The 25,708-nt window shown below is 57.1% G+C and overlaps 2 protein-coding genes across 7 annotated transcripts in view; one reads left to right on the top strand and one right to left on the bottom strand.

The window, feature by feature from the left end:
- Positions 1–14,794, top strand: part of CHRNA5 (cholinergic receptor nicotinic alpha 5 subunit) — a 40,311-nt gene extending 25,517 nt beyond the window's left edge. For 3 of the 5 annotated variants that reach the window (XM_072775615.1, XM_072775611.1, XM_072775614.1), the window contains exons 3-6: positions 2,485–2,529; positions 3,746–3,855; positions 5,340–6,168; positions 8,405–14,794. In XM_072775615.1, the coding sequence (XP_072631716.1) occupies positions 2,503–2,529; positions 3,746–3,855; positions 5,340–6,168; positions 8,405–8,566 (1,128 nt within the window). In that variant the 5' untranslated portion in view covers positions 2,485–2,502 and the 3' untranslated portion in view covers positions 8,567–14,794. The remainder of the gene's footprint in view (positions 1–2,484; positions 2,530–3,745; positions 3,856–5,339; positions 6,169–8,404) is intronic. The other 2 variants (XM_072775612.1, XM_072775613.1) reach the window with 2 other exon arrangements.
- Positions 1,288–25,327, bottom strand: CHRNA3 (cholinergic receptor nicotinic alpha 3 subunit). Of its 2 annotated transcripts, none has more exons than XM_072775604.1 (6): positions 25,172–25,327; positions 23,912–24,051; positions 23,769–23,813; positions 22,828–22,937; positions 17,897–18,908; positions 1,288–2,287 (listed from the first exon to the last, which is right to left on the bottom strand). In XM_072775604.1, the coding sequence occupies exons 1-6, from the start codon at positions 25,245–25,247 to the stop codon at positions 2,198–2,200; spliced, it is 1,473 nt and encodes a 490-aa protein (XP_072631705.1). In that variant the 5' UTR covers positions 25,248–25,327; the 3' UTR covers positions 1,288–2,197. The 2 variants fall into 2 exon arrangements, with proteins under 2 accessions (XP_072631705.1, XP_072631704.1); XM_072775603.1 differs by lacking the exon at positions 1,288–2,287 and adding an exon at positions 8,090–11,975 and having other exon boundaries at positions 25,172–25,324.
- Between the last annotated feature and the right edge of the window lie 381 nt (positions 25,328–25,708).

Here is a 25,708-nt window from a genome sequence, read left to right as displayed (position 1 = left end):
ACTACAAATAAGGGAATAAAGACTGTGTTTCCACCCCCTGGAGATGACCCATGGTGACATTTTGCTGTATTTCTTGCCAGTTGTTTGTGTGTAACTTTTCAAATTGGGATATTAATTTTGACACAATGAAGCCTTTTTTCCCCTCTTGTTTTTTGTTCCCTTACAATTTTAAAAACAGTCTTAAGGGATACCTGGGTGGCGCAGCGGTTTGGCGCCTGCCTTTGGCCCAGGGCATGATCCTGGAGACCTGGGATCGAATCCCACGTCGGGCTCCCGGTGCATGGAGCCTGCTTCTCCCTCTGCCTATGTCTCTGCCTCTCTCTCTCTCTCTGTGACTATCATAAATAAATAAAAATTAATAAAAACAGTCTTAATTCCACTGTGGGCACGCGGTGTCCTATTGGCCTCAGGTGCCCGGTCTAGTGGTCAACACCGCCCAGCACCCATTTCTCTCCTCTTGTCACATTAAGAGCGTTGCCTGCCTCGTTCCATAATCTTCATACATAAATATAATTTTAATGTCTATCCGACGTTCCGTTTATGACTTATTTAAATATTCTATTGTTGGCAGAAGTTAATTCCCATTATTTCCTTTTATAAATGACGAGTGTATTTGTATTATTAATGACAAATGCCTGAATTTGGTGGCTGCTGACTTTACCGTCAGGTCACAAAACCATCGCCCTGCGCCCCCCCCACTCCCCCCTTCACCCAGTGGCTTCTCTGCCAACGGCGCCGTGTCCTGGGGACAGCCCTGCATTTGTACTTCTGGGTTGTGTCCCATCGTACGTGGTGCTGACACGTAACAGATGCTTGGGACCTGAGGTCTCCTTGCGTCGGGCTGTGCCCCACATTTGGGGCCAGTTGTGAACTTAGGCATCACTCCTTTATCTGTGTTCCCATGGAGGACACGGGTGCCGACTGGGTCCTAGCCTCTGGTGCACAATTTGTGTGCGTTCACATTTTTCTGGGGAAAAGGTCTATCGTTTTCATTAGATTCTCAAAGCTGACCTGCTGCCTTGTGGCATCATGGGTAAGAGGTTTACCAGAACTTTCCCCGTTATTCATGACTGCATTTAGGGCTTTAGCCCCGGGGGTATGCTGCGCAGTCGGCACTCACTCTGATGCTGTGTGACTTTGGGGCAGACAGTAGGGCCGCTGCTGTGGGGCTTAAGCTCAGGAGCTTGCCATTCTAACCGGTTCCCACCAGCCGGGGCGGTTCCACACATTCCCCCCCTGGGCTGGTTCCTCTATCTGTGTGATGAAGGAACTGCACTAGATAAAATCTCCAGGTCATTTCCTTTTATTTTTAATTAAAACAATTTTTCTTAAAGATTTTATTTATCCATTCATGAGAGACACACACAGAGAGGCAGAGACACGGGCAGAGGGAGACGCAGGCTCCCCTCCAGGAGCCCGATGCGGACTCGATCCCCGGACCCCGGGGTCACGCCCTGAGCCGGACGCAGATGCTCGACCGCTGAGCCACCCCGGGGGTCCCCCCAGGTCCTCTCCAAGGACAGGTGACCTTTGGAACCATCGTGAAAGAGTGACGCCCACGCTGCACTCCCCAGATTGTTCCCGAGTTGGACTTCAGGGCCTCTGTCCTCTGCCCGCTCCTCTCCTGGGCCGCCCACCTGCTATGGAAGGCGTCCCGCCAGGCCCTGGGCCGTCTGAAGCCCTATCCTCCCTCCCAGCCTATGGGTTGCGCCCACTGCTGTGCATGTCCCCACCCGGTGTTCCGTCCTGCCAGTGGGTGTCTGTGGTTGGCACCCGGCGATCACCTGGTCTTGTACTGGTCCCACTGGCTCCGTGGTATTTCAGGGAAAATGACGGAAGTGATGTCACTTTAATTAGGCCTCGAAAGCTCAGTGACAAGCCGGTCTCAGCAAAGCTCCATCCGGGAGGTGTGAGCAGCAAGTGGCTGAGACCCCAGCTCGCCAGGAAAGTGGCCGTGCAAGCGCAGGGCAGTGACCTCAGCTCGGCCAAGGTCAGCGATGCGGCCCTGTGCTCGGCGGGGCACAGAACACTGCAGGGTTCCAGCCTGGGGACACGCGGGAACGGGTGTGACTCCGGCCCCTTCCCCCATTTCGCCTCTTCTGCAATCACCGCGTGTGTCGTAGTTCACGGCGATTCACAACTCGCTGTCCGCTTCTTCCTTCGAGTGCCAAGTGCGCGGTGACGCTGTGCTTGTTCCTTAGACCATGTCTCGGGTTTGAGGACGTAGAGTAGCTGAGTCCCTGAACGTTCCATCCAAGATGCCAGCGTGTCCTGCAGGGCAGTTTATCTGAAATACAGAGCATGTTGAAAGGAAAATGTGAAATTAGGCTGGAAAAGTGATGCTGCTTTTCCAGAGACCTGCATCGATGAGCAGGATGTAGGTACGGTGTGGATGGGGGTGTGTGCAGGAAACTGAAAATCCTTATTTAAAGCATCACTGTTTCTGTACTTGAAATCAGCCTTATTTAAATTTTTGTTTTACAGGATGAGAAAAATCAGTTAATGACAACAAACGTCTGGTTGAAGCAGGTGTGTATAAAATTCAAAAGGTCACCCGCGCGGTCACTGGTGCTGCGACTGTAGGATTTTCAGAAACACAAGCAGGTGGTCTGGCGGACGGACAGGATGCCAGAGGCTCTCGTATCCGACCAGGGAGTCCTGGGGTGGCTGCTGTCCTGCAGGCGCTGTTTCCCGGGCAGAAGTCCTGGCCCCCGGGAATGTCTGTCTCGTGGGGGAAAGGAGCTAGGAGGCTGTGTTGTACCTTAACGCTGACAAGCTCGGAGGAAAGCTCACTGGGAGCGAGGGCGAGGTAGTGTCAGAGATGTACTTTTAACCAGCACAGTTGGGGAGAGCATCACTCAGAAGGTAATGTCTGAGCAAGGAGAAGAATGAGCCATGCGAGTATCTCAGGGAGAAGCGATCCAGGCAGAGAGGGGCCAGCAAGTGCAAAGGCCCTGCGGCTGCCGTGCGCCTGGTGTGTTGAAGGAGGAGCAAGCAGGCCAGTGTGGGTAGAGGTGAGTCAACTGTGGGGAGGTCAGAGAAGCAGGGGGAGGCCCCCGGTTTAGCAAGCACCTGGGCCGCTGCCAGGATTGTGGCGCTTACTTGGAGTGAGACGGAAACAGGCAATCAATTATTCTTACGCACGTAGTCCCTTTTGTAAGAAGGGCTCCTTTTTCCTCTGGGCCATCGGACCTCTGTACTCAGGTGCTGCTGTGTCCTTCCCTTTGCTCTTCCTTTATCAGCCCTAAGTTAATACCCACTACTGGTTCCCCGACCCTAACTCCCAAAAGGCACACCCCCTTTTGTGGGGGTGCGTCTTCGCATGATCACAGAATGTCCCTGTGTGGAGGCTGGACAGGTGTTCACCTCTGTGGAGGGTGTGATGAGTCCCGTTCCCCTGGCATGGACCCGTCCAGCCAAGGACACTGCAGCCGGCTCTTCCGTGGCCAGGCCAGAGCCCTGGGTGTGTCCTCGGGGGGAGGGGAGCAGGTGACACGGCTGTGAGCACCCCCCCACCGCCCCCACCACGGTCCTCATCTGTGTCTCCCAGCACCAAGGCTGCAGACACTGGAGGGGGGCTGTGCTTCCACACTCAACAAAGACACGGAGCTGAGTTTTCTCTAGGGCGAGTAGAGATGCTTTTATGTCTGGAATTTCTGGATTTGGCAAAAAGCATAGTTTCTACTATGCTTCACGGTCGATGTCATTGCAATCGGCAGCTGAGGCTGTCGTGTTTGTTCTGAAGGAGTGGACGGACGTGAAACTGAGATGGCGCCCTGGTGACTACGGAGGAATAAAAGTGATACGCGTCCCTTCTGACTCCCTCTGGACCCCAGACATCGTTTTGTTTGATAAGTAAGTCATATTCCAAATTCCGCTTTATGCTTTTAGAGGAAAACTGTATTTCTATTAGGCACTAGTGATTCTTCCTTTCGAAAACCGTCCAGCTGTAAGATCAAATGACTTGATCTTATGTGTTTTGCGAACCTGCAAATAGGGTCTGTGGATCCTCACCCCCCTTTTGAGGTGTTCTTTTGTCCTTTGATTTTTAAAACTTGTGAACCATCTGGAAAGCGCAGAACAGTGTATGGAAGTTGGGGGGTGTCACCCCTAATCAGTCCCGTTATCCCAGCCCTTGGGGTTGTTACCCCATCCCAGTTCCTGGCCGTGTGCTTTATTGGATTCCCATTGCTATTGTGAAAATAATGTTTTTGAGGGATGAGGAACAGGAGAGGGAGGGTGTTGTGCCCTTGTCCAAGATCACACAGTTGCATGTGGCGGGGTGGGGTTTACACGGGCAGCCTGGCATCTCTGTTCAGCCTCCTACTTAACAGACCAAATATTGGGCAGATTACCTTCCAGATTTGGGGATACTTAAAAAAATAGTTGAGGTCACACTTTATGTTTAAATGTGCTTCTAATTTTGCTTAAATACTGTATTGTAATTATCCAGTGACGGGGGGTGTGCACTCATCTTTATAGGTGTCCTACCCATGTCTATTTTCAGGATGGTTTTTAACTTGGAGAACAGATAATTCTGGGATCGAGTTTCAGTTTTTCTAGGATCACCCCAGAGCAAATCTGGGAATTTGTGCTTACCCTAAAGCACTTTGGAGTATTTGCAAGAACGCACTTGGCATGAAGACAGAGCAAATGCTGTGTAGAAATATTCATCTCTAAATACCGTTTCCCTGCACACTTCTCCGTATGTTAAGAGGCAAGAGGCTGTAAGGTCATAGAGGACATAGTTTCCCAGAGCATCACCTTACTCCAGGCCCCTGAAGACACTTTTGCATAAACATGAGTCTAGCAAAAGCCACATGAGTTTTAGGATAAACAATATTTCAAAGAAATCTTGTGTCGGTAGACTTCCCCAGAACATGAGTTCGCGGGGCAGCGGGGCTTAGAGGCACGGCTGAGCACTGATGCTCTTCCCTGCCCAGGCAGCAAGCACCCAGTATTTGTTGGCGGGGAATAGCGCCGTGTGGGGCGTCGAGGCACGTGGACTCAGCAGCTGGCTGCTATCCTATTGTTCAAATAGCCGAACTATGTTTTGTGAGTAAAGGGAAATCTTTCGGCCTCTAAAATCTCATGGTCCTGTGAAGTACAGGTGTGATCATCAGTCATGGGGTCCATGTGGAAGGAGTCCAGGTCTAGGAGGGTTGTCTATTTAGGGAAGACGGCCGTGAGACAGGGTCCCCTACGTGCAGCGGGTGTATCTCCTGCATCACAACCTACAGAGCATCTCATTGGCTGGGCTCCCCCCCACCCCCCAGCCTGTGACGGGCCTGCCAGGGCTCCCCGGTCTCTGTGCTGTCACGTGCGTGTGTTTATTTCAGTGCCGACGGCCGTTTTGAAGGAACCAGCACGAAAGCGGTGGTCAGGTACGACGGCACAGTCACCTGGACGCCCCCCGCGAACTACAAGAGCTCCTGTACCATAGATGTCACGTTTTTCCCATTTGATGTCCAAAACTGCTCCATGAAGTTTGGTTCCTGGACTTACGATGGATCACAGGTCGATATCATCTTGGAGGACCAAGACGTGGACAAGAGAGACTTTTTCGACAACGGAGAATGGGAGATTGTCAGCGCCACCGGGAGCAGAGGGAATAGGACGGACAGCGCCTGCTGGTACCCGTATGTCACGTACTCGTTTGTGATCAAGCGTCTGCCTCTCTTCTACACCTTGTTCCTCATCATACCCTGCATCGGGCTCTCGTTTTTAACAGTGCTGGTCTTCTACCTCCCTTCCAACGAGGGCGAGAAGATCTGCCTCTGCACGTCAGTCCTGGTCTCTCTGACTGTCTTCCTGCTGGTGATCGAGGAGATCATACCCTCATCTTCCAAAGTGATCCCCCTGATCGGAGAGTACCTGGTGTTCACCATGATTTTCGTGACTCTGTCCATCATGGTAACCGTCTTCGCCATCAACATCCACCACCGTTCCTCCTCGACGCACGACGCCATGGCACCCTGGGTGCGCAAGATCTTTCTCCACAAGCTCCCCAAGGTGCTCTGCATGAGAAGCCACGCAGACAGGTACTTCGCCCAGGCGGGGACCGGGGGCGCGGGGAGCCCGGGGGCTCCGAGAAACACGTTGGAAGCCGCGCTTGATTCGATCCGCTACATCACCAGGCACGTCAGGAAGGAGAACGACGTCCGTGAGGTCTGTGACACGTGGTGCTTACGGATGCTCGTGCGCCTGCAAGGCCGGGGAGCTGGTGGCTCGGGTCGAGGGTGGGGGTGCGGCCTGCTGCCGGCGGAGAGCTTGGCCTCGTCACCCGCGGGGGCGTCCCCAGGCCTCGCTTCCCAGGTCCCCCAGCTGCTCCTACCGTGTAGAGGAGTAACAATCCCGCCGTGGTCTTGCGGGGTTGCTTTCACTTACCTACCTTGTGTCTGAGTCTGTGCCAATCCGGAGGTACAACTTGGCACGATCATTTATCACAAGTTATTTTTTAATGAGTGAGCCTCGTGTAGGCTTTATAAACATCACCGAGATATTTTTTTTCTAGAATATGTCTTTTTGTTGTTCATTTACAAGAGAATGTCAGTGAAATTAAAAGCAGTCAGGTATTCTCGGTGTCATCTATCATATGTCAAAGTGTTCATGTGAAGCTTAGTAACAGCGCTTAAGAGTATGCTTAATTTGCTTAAAAATAAAAATTCACATAAAACTTTATTAGGGAAAGATAACTCATTGACTTCTTATTTAAGATTTAAAATATAAAAAAAAGATTTAAAATATAAGAATTGAACATGAATACATTCTACTAATGTAATTAGATTTTCTTTCAAAATGTCAAATTTCAGTCTTGTCACTATTCTTTCTCTTGTGTAATTTTTTGAAGCTATGAACCTAGTGTTTTTTTTTTTTTTTTTTTTTTTTATGATAGTCACAGAGAGAGAGAGAGAGAGAGAGAGAGAGAGAGGCAGAGACACAGAGGGAGAAGCAGGCTCCATGCACCGGGAGCCTGACGTGGGATTCGATCCTGGGTCTCCAGGATCACGCCCTGGGCCAAAGGCAGGTGCCAAACCGCTGTGCCACCCAGGGATCCCAAACCTAGTGTTTTTATAATTGAATCTGTTTTGAATATTCCCATGAAAATTATCTGAATTCTCATTTCTGAAGCCTTTTTTAAATGGAAAAATTTGTAGCAGGTGTGGGAAGCATCAAAGCAAATCTGGTAAAATCACAGCCCTCCCCTAGAAGGAACATATAGACATATATTTCTGAAAACCTTTTAATGCTTGTGGACTTACAAAGTTTCTATTTCATGGTAGTATGATTAGTTTATGAGGTCTGAAGCGATCGATGGAGACTTAAAACATATAGGTGTTAGTTGAATAATGATTTGGATTGAGATGGGATTTTTTTTTTTTTAAAGATTTTATTTATTCATGAGAGACACAGAGAGAGCAAGAGGCAGAGACACAGGCAGAGGGAGAAGCAGGCTCCATGCAGGGAGCCCAACACGGGACTCGATACCAGGTCTCCAGGATCACGCCCCAGACCGAAGGCAGGCGCCAAACCACTGAGCCACGCAGGGATCCCCTGAGATGGGATTTAATGAATGTCTATAAAGTGTTATTATGCATAAGGGCCAGGGCCCATCCCCCTGGAGCCAGTAAATAGATTTTATTTTCAGGGAAAGTAGAGTGTTTACAGCCCCCTGAAGTCCACATTATCCCACAACTGGGGGGCGGAGCTCCCGTGGGGGACCTCCTGCTTCACAAAGGCAGGGGTGAGGGCAGTCCCTGGAGCTCAGGGGCTGGTCTGTCTGCCCTTCCCTTGAGGTCGCTCACAACTGCGGAGCTCGCTTCCTGCTCAGGCTGCAAAATGAGGGATGAAGTGAGGTCCAGGCCGGCAGATCTGAATTCATGAGTTTAGATTAAAATGACCCCCAGGGAATCCAAAACTAAATAATGCAGGTTGTGGGGTGGGGAAGAAGATTAACCGCTAATAGTTATTATTCCGAACCAACTTTTAATTTGGCTTGAAATTAATTAGGTTCAGGCTGGATTCTCTTTGAAAACTAAAATAAGTACACAGCGGTGGGCAAGAACAAATAACAGAAATAACTATATAATAAGAATCAAAGAGATTTTAGTTTATTATAAAATAAGTAGTATATTCCTGATTTTTATTAAAAATCTATCAAAATATGCCACTTGTAATCTATGACAAATCCAAGTGTGAATTAATAGACTGCGTGGCATGTCTGAAAGCTTGTGGAGTCCCTGCCGGGAAGTGTGTCCTCGAGCTGAGCGCAGGGTTCTTCACTGCTGCGAAGTGGAAACTCATCTCGCCTCTAACCTCGTGTGTAGTATCTTAGGGTAATCGCGCAATTTTAAATCATGTATTTAATGTATGTGTGGTTTTTTTTTTTCTTTTTTTGCAACAGGTCGTTGAAGATTGGAAATTCATAGCGCAGGTGCTTGATCGGATGTTTCTGTGGACTTTTCTTCTGGTTTCAGTGGTTGGATCTCTTGGGCTTTTCGTCCCTGTTATTTATAAGTGGGCAAACATCATAGTCCCGGTTCACATTGGAGATGCAAATAAGTGATGCTTCCCAAGGGGCCGTAGTTACCAAAGGCATACGTAGCTGTGGACACTATAAAGTTAGAAAATGTAAATTGTGCCTAAAATTGGATGGCAGCCTTAGCAGAGTAACAGTTGCTAACATAGGTTTATCTTAATAGACTGTCCACTGGAACATTTTACCTGCATGACTGAAGCACTTGCTGACTCCACATCTGGTCCAAAAATAGCAGGAGAGTATATGAACTGTGCTAGTGAGAAAATCACATGTGGATCATGGCAAATAACACCCTTTGTAATCAAAAGTGAAGCTCATCTTTTGATTGTGTCAGAAAACTCCGGTTGCATTTGGAGATTGATTTCAGAGCTTTTCCTGCGTTTGGTAAAGGTACACATTTTAAGTCTCTGTCCTGTATCCGTGGGGAGCGGCCGGCCTTCGGCGTGGGTTCTGCTGCTGTGCTCAGTAAGCGAGCTACGTGGTTTGATCACGACTTAATGTGATGCTGAGTTTCTATGACTGACATTTTCAAAAATGGGAATTCCTTTAAGGCTTACTTTTTTCCTTAGCTGCTCCAACTGAACAATTATTGTATTATTTTTGTAGCTTGCTGTCCATTACAAAATCATACAATAGACAACCCCTGTGGACATGTGCTAATACCTCCTTAACATTAATTCCAAGCCCTTTGTCTACATTTTCCACAATTAATCATCTTCTGTATAAATTGTAGCATTTCTGTATTCTTCATCTTAGAACAGTCCTCTGCAATTAAGTGAATCCCAGTTTTAAAACTTAAAAAAAGAAAAGTCTATGGATACTATCAAATTGTACTGTGAAGAAGCCATCCTCCGAGATGAAAGGTGGTTTCTAGGTGGTAGAAGCACCTCGCTACACGTGGGATTCCGTGGTCCCAACAGTAGCAGCGCTAGAGCCTTCCGGTTGCGAGGGCCTGCAGAGGTCACAGCCTCGGCCTCTCACTGCGTCACCGTCCTCAGGACGGACGGTCCGTCCCAGGCGAAGGAGCCAGACTCTGCATCTCGGTGGCGCGAGCCGCTGGGCCGGGGAGAGCACAGATGAAAGCGCTGCTGCCTCTGACGCAGCTCCTAGCTCCGGAGAGAACCAGTGCCTTCTGTCTAGTGGTAGCCGTCCGGGGGCGAGCCAACGCGGGAAGGCAGAGGCGGGCCTCCTCCCTGTGTTCGATCCCAGGCACACGCTCACGGTCATTTCACAAGTGATCGTTCGGTTTGAGGAGTGTGAATGCCCGGTAGCTATCTATCCCTGGTGCCTCCTCAGTCCGCGGTACTGTTATTTAAGGTTCTGTAAGGAAACACATTTTACAGAAATCTCCCTCTGACCTCCTGAAACACGAGTCACAGCCGCCTGCAATTTCGTCAGTTTTATTTCTGCAGCCAAAGCATCAGAATGACTGAGGGGGAGATCGAGCTGGTCTCCGCAAAGCCCCCCTCCTCGTGGCGCCTGCTCACCCGCCGCCTGCAGCACACGAGGCTCCACGGCAGCGGTTCTCGATCTGGCAGTTTTGCCCTCCAGGGGACACCTGGGTTTTGGAGACATTTTTGGTTGCCCGACCGGCAGGGGACCGGGGCCGTGTCACTGGCGTCTAGCGGGCACAGGCCGGGGGGCCTGAAGGTCCCACGATGTACAGGACAGTCCTTCGAGCGCCGCACTATCTGGCGGAAACACCGGTGCAGCCCAGGCCGGGAACTGCTGGCCAGGGCGTTGCCGGCCGTGACTGCGACGCCAGGCCAGCTCCTCACACGCAGGCCCCAGGGCCGATGCGGGCTAGGGGCGCAGGCTCCGTGGTGGGGCGCGGCGGACCGGGGTGCTGGGGTCCCGGAGGCAGCAGGCGGGGTGTTGCTGAAATAGTCCCGAACTTTGAGGAGATTGCAGCTACCCAAGAAAACCCTCGGGAAACCTGTGATACTGACCCAAACAGAGGCTCGCATTTCTGAACAAGTTTTCCTGTTCAGTTAGGCCTCAACCACTCACTACAAACACGGAAACGGTTTTCTTATTTAGGCCACTTTTACATATTCTGTAGTAGAGCATACTACTTAACATTGCAGAAAAACTGTATTTTGACATTTCTTTACCAAAAAGGCTGCTTAAATTTTCATTCATCTATAATAAATACGCTTGACGTTTTTCCTGCATGAATCCTTTTTGATAAAATCTAGACAACTGGATAAATAAGCAAACCTTGAAATGCCACAAACAATGCTGGTAGCTTGATGATAGGAGATGGGAGAAAGCCAATAAAACTCTTGGAAGAAAACAGGAGAAATTCTTTACAACACTTGAGTTGGCAGTGATTTCTTGGATGTGACACAAAAGAGCACAGGTGACAAAAAACTGACAAACTGGAATTAATGAAAATTTAAGATTTTGTGCATCAGAAGACACTCCACAGGGTGAAAAGACAACCCACAGAGTGAGAGAAAATATTTACAAACCACATGTCTGATAGGAGGTTAGCATCTGGAATAATTAGAGAACTCCTAAAACTTAACAAAATAACCCAAACAGCTCAGTTGAGAAATGAAAAAGGGCCTGAACAGACGACATCTCTCCAAAGAAGATGACACACAGCCCACAGGCACGGGAGAGGATGCTCAGCGTGACTCATCATCACGTAAATGCAAATCAAAACCGCAGGGAGGTGTCGGCTGTTATCAGGGAACCAGTGCTGATGCGGATGCGGGGACCGAGCCCTCGGGGAGTGCGACATGGTGCAGCCACGGTGCAAAACAGGAGGCTGTTTAACTTTAACTTCCGCAAAAAGTTAAAAATAGGGTTACTGCGGGAGCCAATCCACGGCTGGGCACGGACCCCAGAGAACGGAAGGCAGGGCCTCCAACACGTCCCTGTCCGGCCGGTTCACAGCAGCACGACCGGTGGCAGCCGCACTGCGGAGCCGCCCAAGTGGCCCTCGAAGCCGCTACACACGCAGGAGCGTCCTCAGCCTTGGAGACAAGGACGTCTGACACCTGCTGCGACACGGCGGAGCCTTGAGGACATTCTGATCCATGAAATAGGCTGGTCACAGAAGGACAGACCCTGCGCGTTGGCTCGTGTGGGGCAAGGTAGGCGAGGTCCTACAAGCCGAGCACCTGGGCGCGGGGGGGGGGGGGGGGGGGGGGACTGCGTGGCAGCGCCACGGTGTGTCCCACCAGGACCTGCGCGCCCAGAGAGGATGAAGATGGCAACAGCCGCGGATCCGTGCACTTCCCCACGGGAGAGCCGCCCATCCCCCCCACGAGAACGGCCCCCAGCAAGCGCTGGGCGCTCAGGCGTCGTCCCTGGCCAGCAGGGGTTGCAGAAACAGCCCCGCGGTGCCCAGAATGCACACCAGGATGAAAACCCACAGAAAAATGCGGTCGATGACCATGGCAACATACTTCCAGTCGTCCTGGATCTGAAAAACAGAAATAAACGCTGTGAAAGAGGAAAAAATAAAGCACGACAGGAAGGCAGAGTGAACAGGGTTTCGGTACTGAGCATCGGATACACACGCGGCAGCAGAGCCGCCCTGCCGCCAACACGCGAGAAACCTCGGGTCCTAGTGGGGTCTGAGGAGCGCCACCATCCTCACGTTTCTCCTCGTGCGCTGCGAGAAACACGTGTAAACTATTCACGGCTACTCTGCTGGGATCAGCGAGTTTCCAGCGCACTCAGCTGGCCCAACGGGTAGAGCCACATAGGGCCTGTGGCTCCTGATTTCGGGGTTGTGAGTTCAAGCCCCACATTGGATATAGGGCTTTCTGTAAAAAAAAAAAAAAAAAACCTACAAATTTCTTAACATATATAATCTATTTTTTTTCTTTCTTTTAAAAAATATTTTATTTCTTAGAGAGCACAAACAGCAGGGAGGGGCAGAGGGAGAGGGAGAAGCAGAGTCCCCGCTAGGCAGGGAGCCCAATGCAGGACTAGATCCCAGGACCCCGAGATCACGACCTGAGCCGAGGGCAGATGCTTCACCAACAGAGCTCCCCAGGTGCCCCATACATTATTTTTTTCTAACCTGATTTCTAATTCATAAGGCTAATAAAGGCAGTTATTGACTTGTGCCCCTGTGGGAGGACTCCTGGACCTCGTGAGAGTAGCTGAAACAACCCACCCGTCATTTACCACCGCTTCCAGGTACTGTTCTTACCCAGTTTTAGTTACTAATTTCCTCTGAGCATCTGTTTCCATATAAAAGAAGCATAGTGGGGCAAGGCCATCTTTGTCATCCCCACGGCCCCTCCCCAGGTCCAAGCAAGCGAAGATCCTCTTCCCCTGTGAGGCCAAAGTATCACAGAATTCTGTGCAGTGATCGGAGAGGCTGAGAATCAGAAATAATTGCTGACAATAAAGTAAGAGATGGAAGAAAGCAGGACTAATAGCATATAACGCAGCTTTGGTTCAGGCTTGAAATAGGAAGGAGCATTGTGTGTTAATTATACTCCTAGACAACTCAGAAAGCAAGAAAACTATAATTGAATTGAAAAAGAGAGAACCCATGAATCAACTGATTTTGAAGAAATAATCACATAATAAAGAGGCAGCATGTGATTTAGTAATTTAATTAAGTGCAGTGAAATGGGGCCGGGAGACAGGAGACAAGCGTTTTCTTATGAGCTGAAGTAGATGTGGGCCCCTGCAGACAGCCTCAGCTAAAATTAGACTTGTAATGCCATGTTTGCCAGGTAGTCCATTCGAATTCCTGAGACTGTGGCTTGTAAGTGCCGCAGACGCACAATAGACCCTGTGATCCCGCCCCGCTGCGCTGCCAGCTACGCCCCGGTGGCTGCAGGCAGAGGGTGAAGCAGACACTGATTTCAATCCTAGTGTCTGAGAAATTGTGACCTCTCGTCACCTCGATTTGTCTGTAAAATGCAGGTACGAACAGAACTCAGCGTCCTCTATCCTGCACCCTCCCTTCCCACGACCCTCAGTTTCTTTCCCGCGATTAAGACCCTCTCGTGGTTTGTCTGCCTCTCTGATTTTATTTTTCCTTCCCTTCCCCTATGTTCCTCTGTTTTGCTTCTTAAATTCCACATATGAATCAAACCATAATTCTCTTTCTGACTTATTTCGCTCAGCATGATACCCTCTAGTTCCATCCACAGCGTTGCAAATGGCAAGACCCCATTCTTCCGATGGCTGAGTCATGCCCCATCTACACTGCATCTGTATCCGTCCACCTGTCGGAGGCCATCTCAGCTCCCCCCACAGGCTGGCTCTCGTGGACACTGCTGCCGAGGCGCCCCCTCGGATCACCGCATCTGCGTCTACAGGGTAAATCCCCAGTAGCGCAGTTGCTGGGTCGCACGGGAGCTCTGTATTCGATGAGCCACCGACGTCTGAAGCTAATGCACTCTGTGTTAATTCGTTGACTTTAGATAGTAAAAACCAGCAGTGCTCGCTGGGCGGTGAGTGAGAAGACGTGCTGGCACGTGGCACCATGACGATGCCTCAGGATCGCCACGCTGATAGACCACCTTTCTCTGACTACGGATCCTCCTCTAACAGCGGTTTGCGGACCGCACCCGGTGCCCGTGAGCACAAGCTGCACCAAGAGCCCGTGAGCACAAGCTGCACCAAGAGCCGGCTGCGAACTAACTTGTTGTCTAGCTGCTAGAGTCTTGGAGGCATGATGATACGGGCCGTTTTCTGGAAACTTTGGAACTAATGATAACAGAGGAACATCAGGCAAGATGCTGAACTAGCACAAGATCTTGGCTGGTTCTCTCAGCCTGGCCCTGGAACATTCCAGAAGCAAGAGGAGCCTTGTGTGCTGGGGGCTGGCCGCTCCCGGCCAGGTGGGGCCTCCCGAGGGTGGGCTGGGGACAGCTTTGGACTGTGCTCTTCTCACCCCCCATGCCTTGCATCTTTGCAGCCTGTCCACACCCCGCCCAGAGGGGCAGGTGCACGGATGACACTGTGGCGGAGGCGAAACGTCAGGAGGCCAAGCCGTCCCTTGAGCAACAAGGTCACCCGGCGGGAAGGAGGCACCTCTGAAGGGCCCTGGTCTAGTCTGAGGCCACGTGGGCCTTCTGGAGCCTCCCCAAACACAACCCAGCAAGGATGGCTGAACCCCCAGGAGAAGTGACTTTACAGGGCCTCCGACACAAACTACCAGTTGAAAGGAAATTCACAAGACAGGTTAAGGACTTAAATAAAACATGAGACCCGCGGAGATGACAAAGTATTAGAAACACAAAGTAGAATAAACAGGGTCACGGCACCAAATCAGACAAGTCAAGGAAAAGTCTGAAAACATAGGACAGCCAGCAGGAGGGACCGGCGAGGAGAGTGAGGGGGGGCAGGTAGGGGAGGGGTGAGGGGAGGGGGCAGGAGGGACCTGCGAGGAGGGTGAGGGCGGGGGCGGGGAGGCAGGGCTGGGCCGAGGCTTCAGGCTCCATCGCGATGGGGGGGGGTGGGGAGCAGCCTTGTCGTGGTTTTCAAGTAAAAGAATGTCAAGTCTAGACTTTAGTCTCCAGCTGAGCCCTTACAAATGAGTGTTTCAGGCCTCGAAGCGCGTGGTCCCTGAATGCTCAGCCGCGGTCCCGGAGAGGTCGGCACAGGGGTGCGGGGGGGGGGGGGGGGGGGCTGGGGGGTGGCGCAGGGGTGCGGGGAGGGGTGCGGGGGGCGGAGAGGGCGGCGCAGGGGTGTGGGGGGGACGGAGAGGGCGGTGCAGGGGTCGGGGGAGCGCGCTGAGGGCGCCTGGCGGGCCGGGGGCGGGCGCAGGTGCCTCTCGGGGCCGGGGGGGGCCCAGCAGTGAGGACTCCGGGCTCCGGACCGGGTTCAGACTCGGCGGCGCAGAGCAGGAACCAGGCGGGAAGGAAGAATCCGCGGGGGGAGGGGAGGGGGCGACCTGCGGGCCCCGCGGCACCGGCACCGACGGGCGACCCGCGCCTCCCCCAGCAGCAGGCGGGCGGTGGCGGGACCAAGAGCCCCGGACACCCCTGCGCAGGCCGACGCGCACCTCTCGGACCGCAAGGACGGCTCCACCGCTGGAGCTTCCCCGGAGCCCCCCGGAGCCCCCACCCCGAGCTGCCCCCGGAGCCCCCCCCAGGCCCCTGCTGGAGCCCCCATTGGAGCCCCCTCCGTCCCTGGAGCCGCCCCTGGAGCTGCCCCCGGAGCCCCCCTTCCCCTGGAGCCCCCACCAGCCCCCTGCAGGCCCCTGCTGGAGCCCCCATTGGAGCCCCCCCCCCCCCCGCCAGAGCTGCCCCTTGAGCTGCCCCCAGAGCCGCCCGAACCCCCCCAGCTGCCCCCGGAGCCCCCTGGAGCCGCTGTTTCCCGGACCATCCACCAAGAGCGTGTCCAGGGGGCCCCAACCCGGAGGGTTGATACAACCAAGCTCCTTACTGAGGAGACCAAGTGCGAACCCGCGGTGATCCCAAAAGCAGCCGCGGGGGGGGGGGGGCGCACAGTCGTGCCCCAGCCTTGCAGTGAGGTTCTGGGGACCACAGGCCCTGGACAGGAAGTCTCCCAGGGAGCTGGCACCCACCACCTGCGGGCTCTGTGCGGCTGCACAGATTCCTGCTATTTCTGGAAGGACGGCGCCCCCCGGGGGACCCCCTGCTGCCAGTTTGCCGCTGACCTATCTTCCCGGCATCTCAGCAGCGGCTTCCCTTCTAGTGTCACTTTTACCAAGTGTCCTCCACTGCGGGAGCCCAGGGTGCAGCTCCCGACCCACGGCCACACACCTGCATCCTTCCTAAGCTTCTGGCTTGCTTGGGGCCTGGTGGGCGGGCAGGGCAGGGCAGGGTGCAGCGCCCGCAAGCGCCATGAGCCTCGGAGAGGTCTCAGGACCTCGCACTGGGCTCCACCGCTTGCTCCCACGGAAGTTAAACATGTGCGGGCCTTGTTGGCCAGACGCGGGGCTGTGATAGTCACCGCAGCACTCGTGGGTGGGGTGCGGGGACAGGCGGCCCCTCATGCCCCCACTTGCACACCGGCCAGAGCGGGCAGGGAGGGGCTGTCATCCAGGCCCATTGGGGCTAATCACCCACCCGAGCTTCGGGCCCCGAGGTCTGGCAATGAGCTCTTTGCTACTAAGCAACTTAAGGCAGAGCCAATTCATTTTAAAGCAGAGCTTCTTAGAAAATTAGGATTCTGATAACCTCGTGGGGAAACAGAGGGGTCAGGAGGAGCCGGACGTATAATATTAGTAGAAAACCTCCCTCCTAGTACTTGACGTTGGTTTCCGTGTAAGATCTGTGGAGATACAAGTTCACCCAATTAAAGACAATGAGCAGGAGAGTGTGAGGGGATGCCTCACGAAAGAAAGTACACAGACGGCCAGTAAGGGTCTGAAAAAGTCACTACTCAGCAGGGAGAAGCCAACTGGAACAGCAAGGAGGCACCAGCTCACAGGTGTTGGGGTCGGGGTGTGCGGTCCCGGTGCTCTCAGACAATCCGGGGCTGGGTACCTGCTGGCCCCGCACCCGGAAACCTCGCAGTATCCCCGAGGTTAAAGGTATCTCTCCGCAGCCCTCGGCTACCCCACTGCTCACGTATGTCCAAGGAACACGAATGTAGATGTTCAGCAGGGCACACGGGTAGGAACACGGACGGCGCCTTTCCTCACAATAGCCCCAAACCAGAAGGGCCAAGTGCAGCAGCTGCGGGATGAAGCGGCAGCACGCGGCCCAGCCCGGCTGTGGACGTTACACAACAGGAACAACCAGGACAAACCTCAAAGACCTTTTGCTGAAGGAAGGAGGTCAGACGCGGGAGGATGTGTGCTGTGCAATTCCATTTATATAAGGTCCAAGGAAGGTAACCAGAGTCCAGGGGGTCAGGATCGGTCATGGTGGGGGGTCACGGGGAAGGGGCACTGGAACCACCCCCACGTCCTTACTCAGCTCAGGGTGACAGGTGTGTACACATAACACAAAAGAGGCGTGTACTTGGGGCGCTGGGGGCTCAGTCAGTGAAGCGGGTGCCTTCGGCTCAGGTCAGGGCCTCGGGGTCCTGGGGTCGAGCCCCGTGCGGGGAATTTGCTCCTCCCCCTGCCTCTCCCCCCCCCACCCCCTTGTTGCGCTCACTCTGTCTCTCATGCCCTCTGCTAGACAAGACAAGAGGCATACAGCCAATGCCTAAGGGGGGGCAAACAGAATTGGAAAGTGACACCTGGGACGCGGCTGCCCAGGGCTGGGGAGGAGGCTAGTCCAGCGCCCTTTTCCGGCTCCTCTGCAACCGGGTCCCGCCAGGCCTGGGCGGGGCCGCGCTGCCCGCAGGGATGCAGCACATGCAGGGACAGCTCCCTGGACAGGGCAGCCCGCTGGGCCCCGGCTCTAACGTCACCCACGCCAAGCGTCTGCCGAGGGGAGTAACACATCTTACCTCTTTGGCGTCGTTTTGTGCTTTCATGTTCTCGGCGATATACTTGACGCTCTGGATGGCTTCTTTGATTTCCGGTGACAGGGCCGAGAGGGATAGCGCGGCACTGATGGACTCAGAACTGGAGCTCCTGGGGAGGTTGGCGCTGAAGTTGGAGATTTTTATCCTGCGGTGGCGGCAGTGGCTGCATGCGCCGTCCTGGCAGGCGCAGCCTTCCTTGCAGCCTCTGGTCTCGGCGCGGCGGAAGCAGTTCAGGGTGGAGAGCTCTGCGTGGTACGAGGGCCTGGGCTTCTGGGCGTGGCCGTCGCTGCCTGCCGGACGGGTCATGAACATGACCCTGGGAAGCAAGTGCAGGAAGATGGTCTTCACCCACGTGGGCATCGTGTGCGTGGTCGGGGTTCTGTAATGCACGTTGAGCACGAAGACCGTGATGACGATGGACAGCGTGACGAAGATCATGGTGAAAAGCAGGTACTCGCCGATGAGCGGGATGACCAGCGAGGTGGAGGGGATGGTCTCGGTGATGACCAGGAGAAACACGGTCAGGGACAGCAGCACGGAGATGCAGAGCGTCACCTTCTCGCCGCAGTCGGACGGCAGGTAGAAGACGAGCACTGTGAGGAAGGAGATGAGCAGGCAGGGGATGATGAGGTTGATGGTGTAGAAGAGCGGCAGGCGGCGGATGTAGAGCGAGTACGTGATGTCGGGGTAGATCTCCTCGCAGCAGTTGTACTTGATGTCGTGCTTGTAGCCGGGGGCCTTGATGATGGCCCACTCGCCGCTCTCCCAGTAGTCCTTGAGGTTCATGGAGGAGCCGATGAGGACCAGGTCGATTTTGGCCTTGTCGTAGGACCAGGAGCCGAACTTCATGGTGCAATTTTGGTAATCAAATGGAAAGTAGGTCACGTCGATCTTGCACGAGCTCTTAAAGATGGCGGGAGGAATCCAAGTCACCTCCCCCGTGTACTTGAGGAGAGCTTTGGTCTTGTCATCCACCTGGAAGTCCCCGACAGCACTGCGGAGACACATGCCATTACCACTGCTGCCCCGGGCCAGCTTCTCATACAGCCCGCGGCAGGTGCAAGGTGCCACCTGTAAAGCTGCCCCATGGGAGAGCTCACCCTGTGCGTGCTCGCCACCCAGCCACCCACTCCCGGGCACCTCCCTGCGCCCTCCAAGACTCCGATGTTTACTGGGACTCCCAAGTGCCATAAAGGGTCTGCTTCCCCTACAAGCACCTGGGGGGATGTCGTCCTTGAGGCAGGAGACCTTGGGGATATTTGCCCCTTCTGCCGTGGCTTAGACCTCGGACCCGGTCAACACCTCATTTGGGCTCCGGCAGGCACCTCCCGTGTGCACACGGGCGTGTGAGGCCAGGCTGTGGGGCCCACTCCCCGCCGGTGTGACCCTGCTCTGCCCACCCCCACCCCCCACACCCCAGGGCTCCTCTGGGTCAACAATCACGGTTTCTGATTCTTTGTCTTTCAAATCCTGCACTAGGGCTCCTCTGCCTTCCATGTCCGGAGCTGCCCCCACTTCCTCCCCTGTCTACACAGAGCCCGACTGACCGAGTCGCAGGGACAGGGCAGTGGGCCCTGCAGGGGGACCCCAGGGCCCCGCGCTCCGCATCAAGCCCCGCAGAGGGACCCACCCCTTCCACCTCGGGAGCTAGAAGGAGGACAACGGGCGTTTTGGGAGAGCCGAGCGCTCCGTGTCCCTTAGCCGGACCGCGTGAGACAGAGGGACGCGTCCTGCCAGTCCCCGCCTCCATCTCCGGAGCCTTGGTGGCCCCCGTGAAGACCCCAAGGCTCCGCCTCTGCTCCCTGCCGTGCGGTGCCCGCTTTCTTATGCCATTCCTCCCAGCTCTGGCTCCATGAGCCGCTGGTGCCAGCCTCATCCTCCCGAAGGACCCCCGAGGCCTGCTTGGGGCCGAGAGGAGCCCCGGAGGACAGAGGCCCCAGGGCAACCTCCTGCGGAGCCCAGGCTCAACGAAACCCATGGCCTCGGGCCCCCATCCTAGGGGCGAAGCAGCCACCCTGTCCCTGGGGCTACGGCCACCCCAGGGTGGACGGCAGAGGGGCTGCGGCCGAGACTGGCCCAGAGTCCAAACCACTGGCTCCCAGGCCCGCTCCAGTCCAGCGCCCGCATCCTCCTGGAGGGGAAGCCAGCATGGGACCCCGGGGGTCCCACCCAGAATTGGCGGCGGAGCCTTGACCCCGCGGGGCCTGGGGCCCAAGTGAGGGGTTGCAAAACCACCTGTGCGCCCAAAGGCCAAACACCAGGGATCAGTGTGCCTGGGGGTTGGTGTCCGTTTCTGCTTGTTTCCGGGGATCCGGACCCGAAGGCCTGTCTGCCGGGCGGCAGCGTGCACTCTGGCCTCCGCCACTAGCAAGCAGGGGAGACCAAGGCCTCGGCGGCACAGCAGCGGCCAGACAGGGACTGAAAAGAATGACCTGAAAATAAATGGCCTCTGCCTCGGGGTGTCCGGAGCCAGCGGGCAGCAAGAGACGGGGTGGGAGGGGTCCGGGTGCCCTGCGAGGGGAAGAGGAGGCGGGTGGGTGCGCGACCCCGAGGGCTTGCTCTAGGGGAGCCTGAGCTTCGCGGGGGGAAGGGCATCGAGCCGTGTGGACACTGTCTCCGAATTCCCTGCAGTGGGAAGACAGGCAGCAGGAGGACAAAGGAAAGCCCCCTGACCACGTCCCCAAAGTCAGGTCATCGCAACCCCAGCAGCTTCAGAGTAGGAGTGTGGGGACCGGAGCGAGCGCGGGGGCCTGCCTGCAACCGTGGGGGGCCGGCCGGGTGGGGGACAGGGAGGTCCTGCGTCCCCAGGCCCCAGACACAGAATCCACCTGTGTAGAAGCCTTGGGAGGGGGAACAGTGAGATGGGGCCACAGCTTCCGGCCTGCAGAGAACCGAGAAGGTGGTGGGGTGCACAGAGGGCCTGCGGGCAAGGCCCCCGGGGCCGCTGCGGGCTCGAGGTCTCCCCCAAACTCCCTCCTCGGAGCACAGAGACCCACCTCCGAGAAAAATGCTGCTTAGGGTAGGACCCCGGTTAAACGGAGTCGGAAACGGGTTGAGAAGAGAAAGAAGATGTTCACAGGCTAGAGGAGCAGCACGGCAGCCGTGCCCACCCAGGCCCCCCCCCCGGCCCAGAGGCTCCCAGGCGTCCACAACGTTCAGCAAAGGCCACGTCTGCGCAGGAGCGTCGGCGGGGCTGCGGTGCGAGAGGCGTGCACGCGCGAAGCTCCAAGCCCCAAGCGGAAGCCCGCGCCCGGGGGTAGCCCCAGAGCAGGCGGGTAACCTGATTTACAGGCTGAGGCCACTAAGCCACGAGTGGGAGCCCACGGAGCGGCCAAGCAGAGGCTAAGCGCGTGGCTGGAGCGCAGCAGGTGAATCGAGACTCGGCGGCTGGGGAAAGAATCAGGGAGAGAAACAAAACCACCCCAGAAGCAAAGCCCGAAAGCAGCAAGACGCCATGGCGCGCACGGCCGCGGGCACCCAGGGAGGGGACAACCGTCTACACGGAGCAGGAACGAGAGCCCAAGAGAAGAATCGAGACACCGCCGGAGAAGTTCAGGGTGCGAGCACAAGGGCCCGAGAGGAAGACCAGCGCAGCGGAACAGATCTGTCCCGGGACCGAGGAAACAGCTTGTCGCGTGGCCGGGGCAGGGCTCGGGCGAGGGAAGCCGCATGTCCGGGACGGTCCTGCTGCGCTGCGTGGCCCCGGCGAGCCCGTCGGTGTCCCTTCCCCTCGCAGGGCCACCCAACTTCACCCGAGCACACAGATTTTCACAGCGACACCTCGTACCCGAAGACAGGGTCAGCGTTTCAGAGATGTTCATGGAAGCCGGGGCTCGGCCATGGGTTTATGTCCCCTGCCTGGTACCACAGGGGCTGCTGTGAGTCGTGAGCTCATCACCGTTTGTGCCCGTGTGTCCTCTGAGGGTGCCGTGGCCCCGGGCACGTCCCGTGCATGGCCATGCAGTGAACCCAAGCTCTAACTGGGAGGCAGGAGCTGCTGGGTCCCTCTCAGGAGACTCCCTGTGCCCTCTGCTCCTCGCCACACCCCACCTGCAGTGTCTCCCCGAGGCCCAGCTTTGTTAGGCTCATACCCTGATGCCCCCCGGCTGTTCGCCCACGGCTGCCAGCAAGGAAGCAGCTCTAACATTCAAATTATGACATTAGAATTTTTGCACATTTTCTTGATTCTAGCTTAGTTAGCAATGGTTCCCCACGCCGCAGCCACCTCCCCCGCGGCCCCTGGGTCAGGAGGCTGCTGGGGCTGCTCCTGTGCTGCAGACCAGCAGGGCCTCTTGTGTCCCAGTTGTGTGGAGACTCCATCTACAAACACAAGTTGTATGAAAGAAGCCTCGATGAGCGATGCTTTTCCTTGGAAAACCAGTAAAAACACCCAAGCCGAACCACGGCCCTCTGTGGAGTGGCGCAAGACCCTTCTTTTAGCCAGCGACTAGAAAGTGGGATTCGGCCGGAAATATACCTTCAGTCCTAATGGTTGCGACATATTTAGCGTCTGCTAATCCTGCACAAAGAACCTGAACTCAGAACATGTTTGCCCACGACGCAGCTTAGCTGTGGACACGGCCAGGTGCTCAGGCTGGTTTTGGAGGTGCCACGGTGGGCAGGCTGGGACCCACAGAGGAAGAGCCTACAAGACGCGGGGCACCAGAGGCAGGGGTGTGGGGCTCTCTGTGGTCCTGGCCTTCGGGGCCCATCGGCCCTGGTGGGGGCCCTGGTGGCCGGCTCCCCACCCCGGCCGCACCCTGGGACACTGCCCTCCCGGGTGTGGCAGGCGGCAGGAGTCAGGGTGTGTATCTCCGGCACCGGGCATACAGTAGGTGCTCAGTAAATCCCTGCGGCACTCATCCAGGCAGCCGCCCTGGAAAGGGCCCAGGCCGAGGGCCGCCAGCACTCACTTGTTGTACAGCACAATGTCTGGCTTCCAGATCTTCTGCGCAGGGACGCGCATGAACTCCGCCCCATCGTAGTCCGCGGGGTTCCACTTCAGCTTGTAGTCGTTCCAGATCTGCAGAGAGGCGGCAGGGGCAGGGGAGCAGGGGGCAGGGCCCACACAGTCTCCTCCCTCTGCGGGGGCCCCATCTCCGTGGTGCGGATGCGGGGGTTGGGGGGACAGCTCGGGCTGAGTGTGCCAGCCACCTCCAGGGCAAGCGGCACGGATCACCAGGGTCTTGTAGCCGCTGTGGGCGCAGGCCGGCCGGTCTGTGCCTGAGTGCCCGCGGTTTACACGCCCGAGTGGCTCTCCAGGGCGGCTGGGCACATGTCCCCCCAGTCCCGAGGACAGGCGCTAACCCTCCTTGGGGTTAAGCAGCCTGGTGTGGGAGGGGTTCTGGGGAAGGAGCCGTGAACCCGCTGGGGCCCGACAAGGGACGGGGCAAAGGCTGGGGGTGGCAGGCGCAGTGGGGGGGCACTGCACCCTCCTGGCCGCGACCGTTGCAGGAGTCCAGGGAGGCACTGGTCAAGGTGCGGACAGAGCCCCCAGGGGTGGGGCAAGTGGGGGGCCGGTTTCTCGGCCTCGCTCTGACAGGGGAGCCCGGAGCCCCTGCCCCCGCGCTACCAAAGGAGCTGACAGCATCTGATTCTACGAACAACGGTTCCTGCACGAAGGGGAGGAGATGGCGGGGGACAGCAGCGCAGGTCTGTGCCCGTCTGCTGTGTGTGGAGGTCTCTCCCTCCAGGCGGCACCGGGGTCTTGAGGGCCCGGCCAGGGGGACCACGCAGCAGTGCAGGGACCCCAGCCCAGGGGGCCCCCCGCAGGGCCAGTCGCCGGTCCTCCCGGTGGCGCAGCAGGTGCAGCGGTCACCATTAGAGGCAGCAGCGCGCCAGGCCCCTCACTCACTTGTTTCAGCCACAGGTTGGTCTCCATGATCTGGTTTACTTCGTCCTGGAGGAGGCGACAGTGACCGTGACTACAGACCTAGGCGGCTGGGGAAGGCTCCGCGGAGGACCACACCCCACGGCCGCGCCCAGCTCTGCACTCACCACCTTCACCAGCTGAGACATGGACACCTCGAACTGGATGATGACCGGTTCCGATACGTTGGCCACGGGCCGGATGATCTCGTTGTAATCCTCGAACAGCCGCTCAAACAGGCGGTGCTCAGCCTCGGAGGCCAGGGCCCCTGAGGGAAGCAGCCGTCACCCTTCCCTGGCCAGGGACACCACCCACCACGGTCTCACCACGGGCCTGTGGAGCTCCAAACTTCAGACGAGGCCCACTCCCCCCGAGTTACAGAGAAGGAAACTGAGGCCCATGAGACAGCCGGGGTCACACATCCAGGGGGAGACCGTGGTCACAAGCCTGGGCTGGAAGGTGGGTAGATCTGGTGCAAACCCTGCCCGGCTGCCTGGAGGCTGCGTAAGCTTGGAACTTGTTTCTTTACCTGTGAGCATCCATCGCCTCTGTCCACTCGGTGGGCTGCTAGTGGGGGGTCCGGGGTGAGAGCCAGCACTCCCCTCACCTGCTACGCAGCCCAGGTATGGCCACCACTTCCAGGAAGCACCATGGCCAGTCCATGCCCAGGGCTTGGTCCCCCGCTGTTGGAGCCCCACCCCGGTGCCGCCGCCCCTCCAGCCTGCCCAGCACCCTGCAGGGGGTTGGCCCCCAGCCCTCTAAGAAGCTGGGCGTCTCCGTGGCTCCGTGATCTGGGAGTGGGACCCCGGGTCCTGCTGGATCTTTTTCCGGCCTCATCAAAGACCTGACCGCCCCCCAGAGGGGGATGGAGGGGTGGGGGGTGGGGTGGGGAGGCCACCCCTTGGTTGCTAAGCGCCTGCCAGTCAGCTGCCTGCCTTCCCACTTGCAGGTCGGAGGGCAGGATCCCTGGGAAGGCTAAGCCAGCTTGCCTCACTTGGAATGGTCTTGCCTGCTGTGCCCCCAAACAGTGGGGTCCTCAGCCGCGAGGGGCAGGAGGTCCCCCGACACGTCCCCCTTCAGCCCTGCCCAGGCGGTGTCAGCCAGCCCCTGGCGCCGGGGCCCTCCTCCTGCCCGGGCTCCTCTCCCACCCGCAGGGGGCGGGCGTGGGGGGCGCGGCCCCAGGATCGCAGCGATGGCCCCTCCCGTAGGTGGCAGCGGCCTCCTCTCCCGCCATCCCCGGCCTCAGTTTCCCCATCTGTTGGTAGCACGAGCGCGTGGGCTGGATGCGCAGTGGAACCGACGCCCGGGGCGCCCACTCCGTAACCCCCGCGCCTCTGGGTGGAGGGGTGGCCGTAGGGGAAACGGGGGCCCCCCGCCCTCGCCCCTACCTGGCGGCAGCAGCACCAGCAGCAGCAGCAGCGGCGGGAGCAGCGGGACCCCGGCTCTGCGCGGGTGGCCGCCCATGCTCCCCGCAGAGTCCCGGGTGGCTCCGGCGCAGCCCGAGGAGAGCCGGACGGTGGGGGGGAGGGGCGATGCTGGGGCGCGGGGCTGGGGCGGGGCGCGGAGCTGGGGCGCGGGGTGCAGAGCTGGGGCGCGGAGCTGGGGCGCGGGGTGCAGAGCCGGGGCGCGGGGTGCAGAGCCGGACGGTGGGGGGGCGCGGGGCGCGATGCTGGGGCGCGGGGCTGGATGCGGGGCCCGATGATGGGGCGCGAGCCGGACGCCAAGACGCGGGGCGCGGAGCTGGGGCGGAGCTGGGGCGCGGGGTGCAGAGCCGGACGGTGGGGGGATGGCGCGATGCCGGGGCGCGGAACTGGGGCGCGGAGCTGGGGCGCGGGGCTGGTGCTCGAGCCGTCCGCTGGCCCCTCCCGCGGGTGTGCGCGGAGGCTCGGCTGCTGCGCGCGGCGGCGGCGGAGGCGGGGCGTGCG

Source organism: Canis lupus, chromosome 14 (genome assembly GCF_048164855.1).
Source record: "Canis lupus baileyi chromosome 14, mCanLup2.hap1, whole genome shotgun sequence".
Lineage (NCBI taxonomy): Eukaryota > Metazoa > Chordata > Mammalia > Carnivora > Canidae > Canis > Canis lupus.
This window is presented reverse-complemented; position numbering and strand designations above follow the sequence as displayed.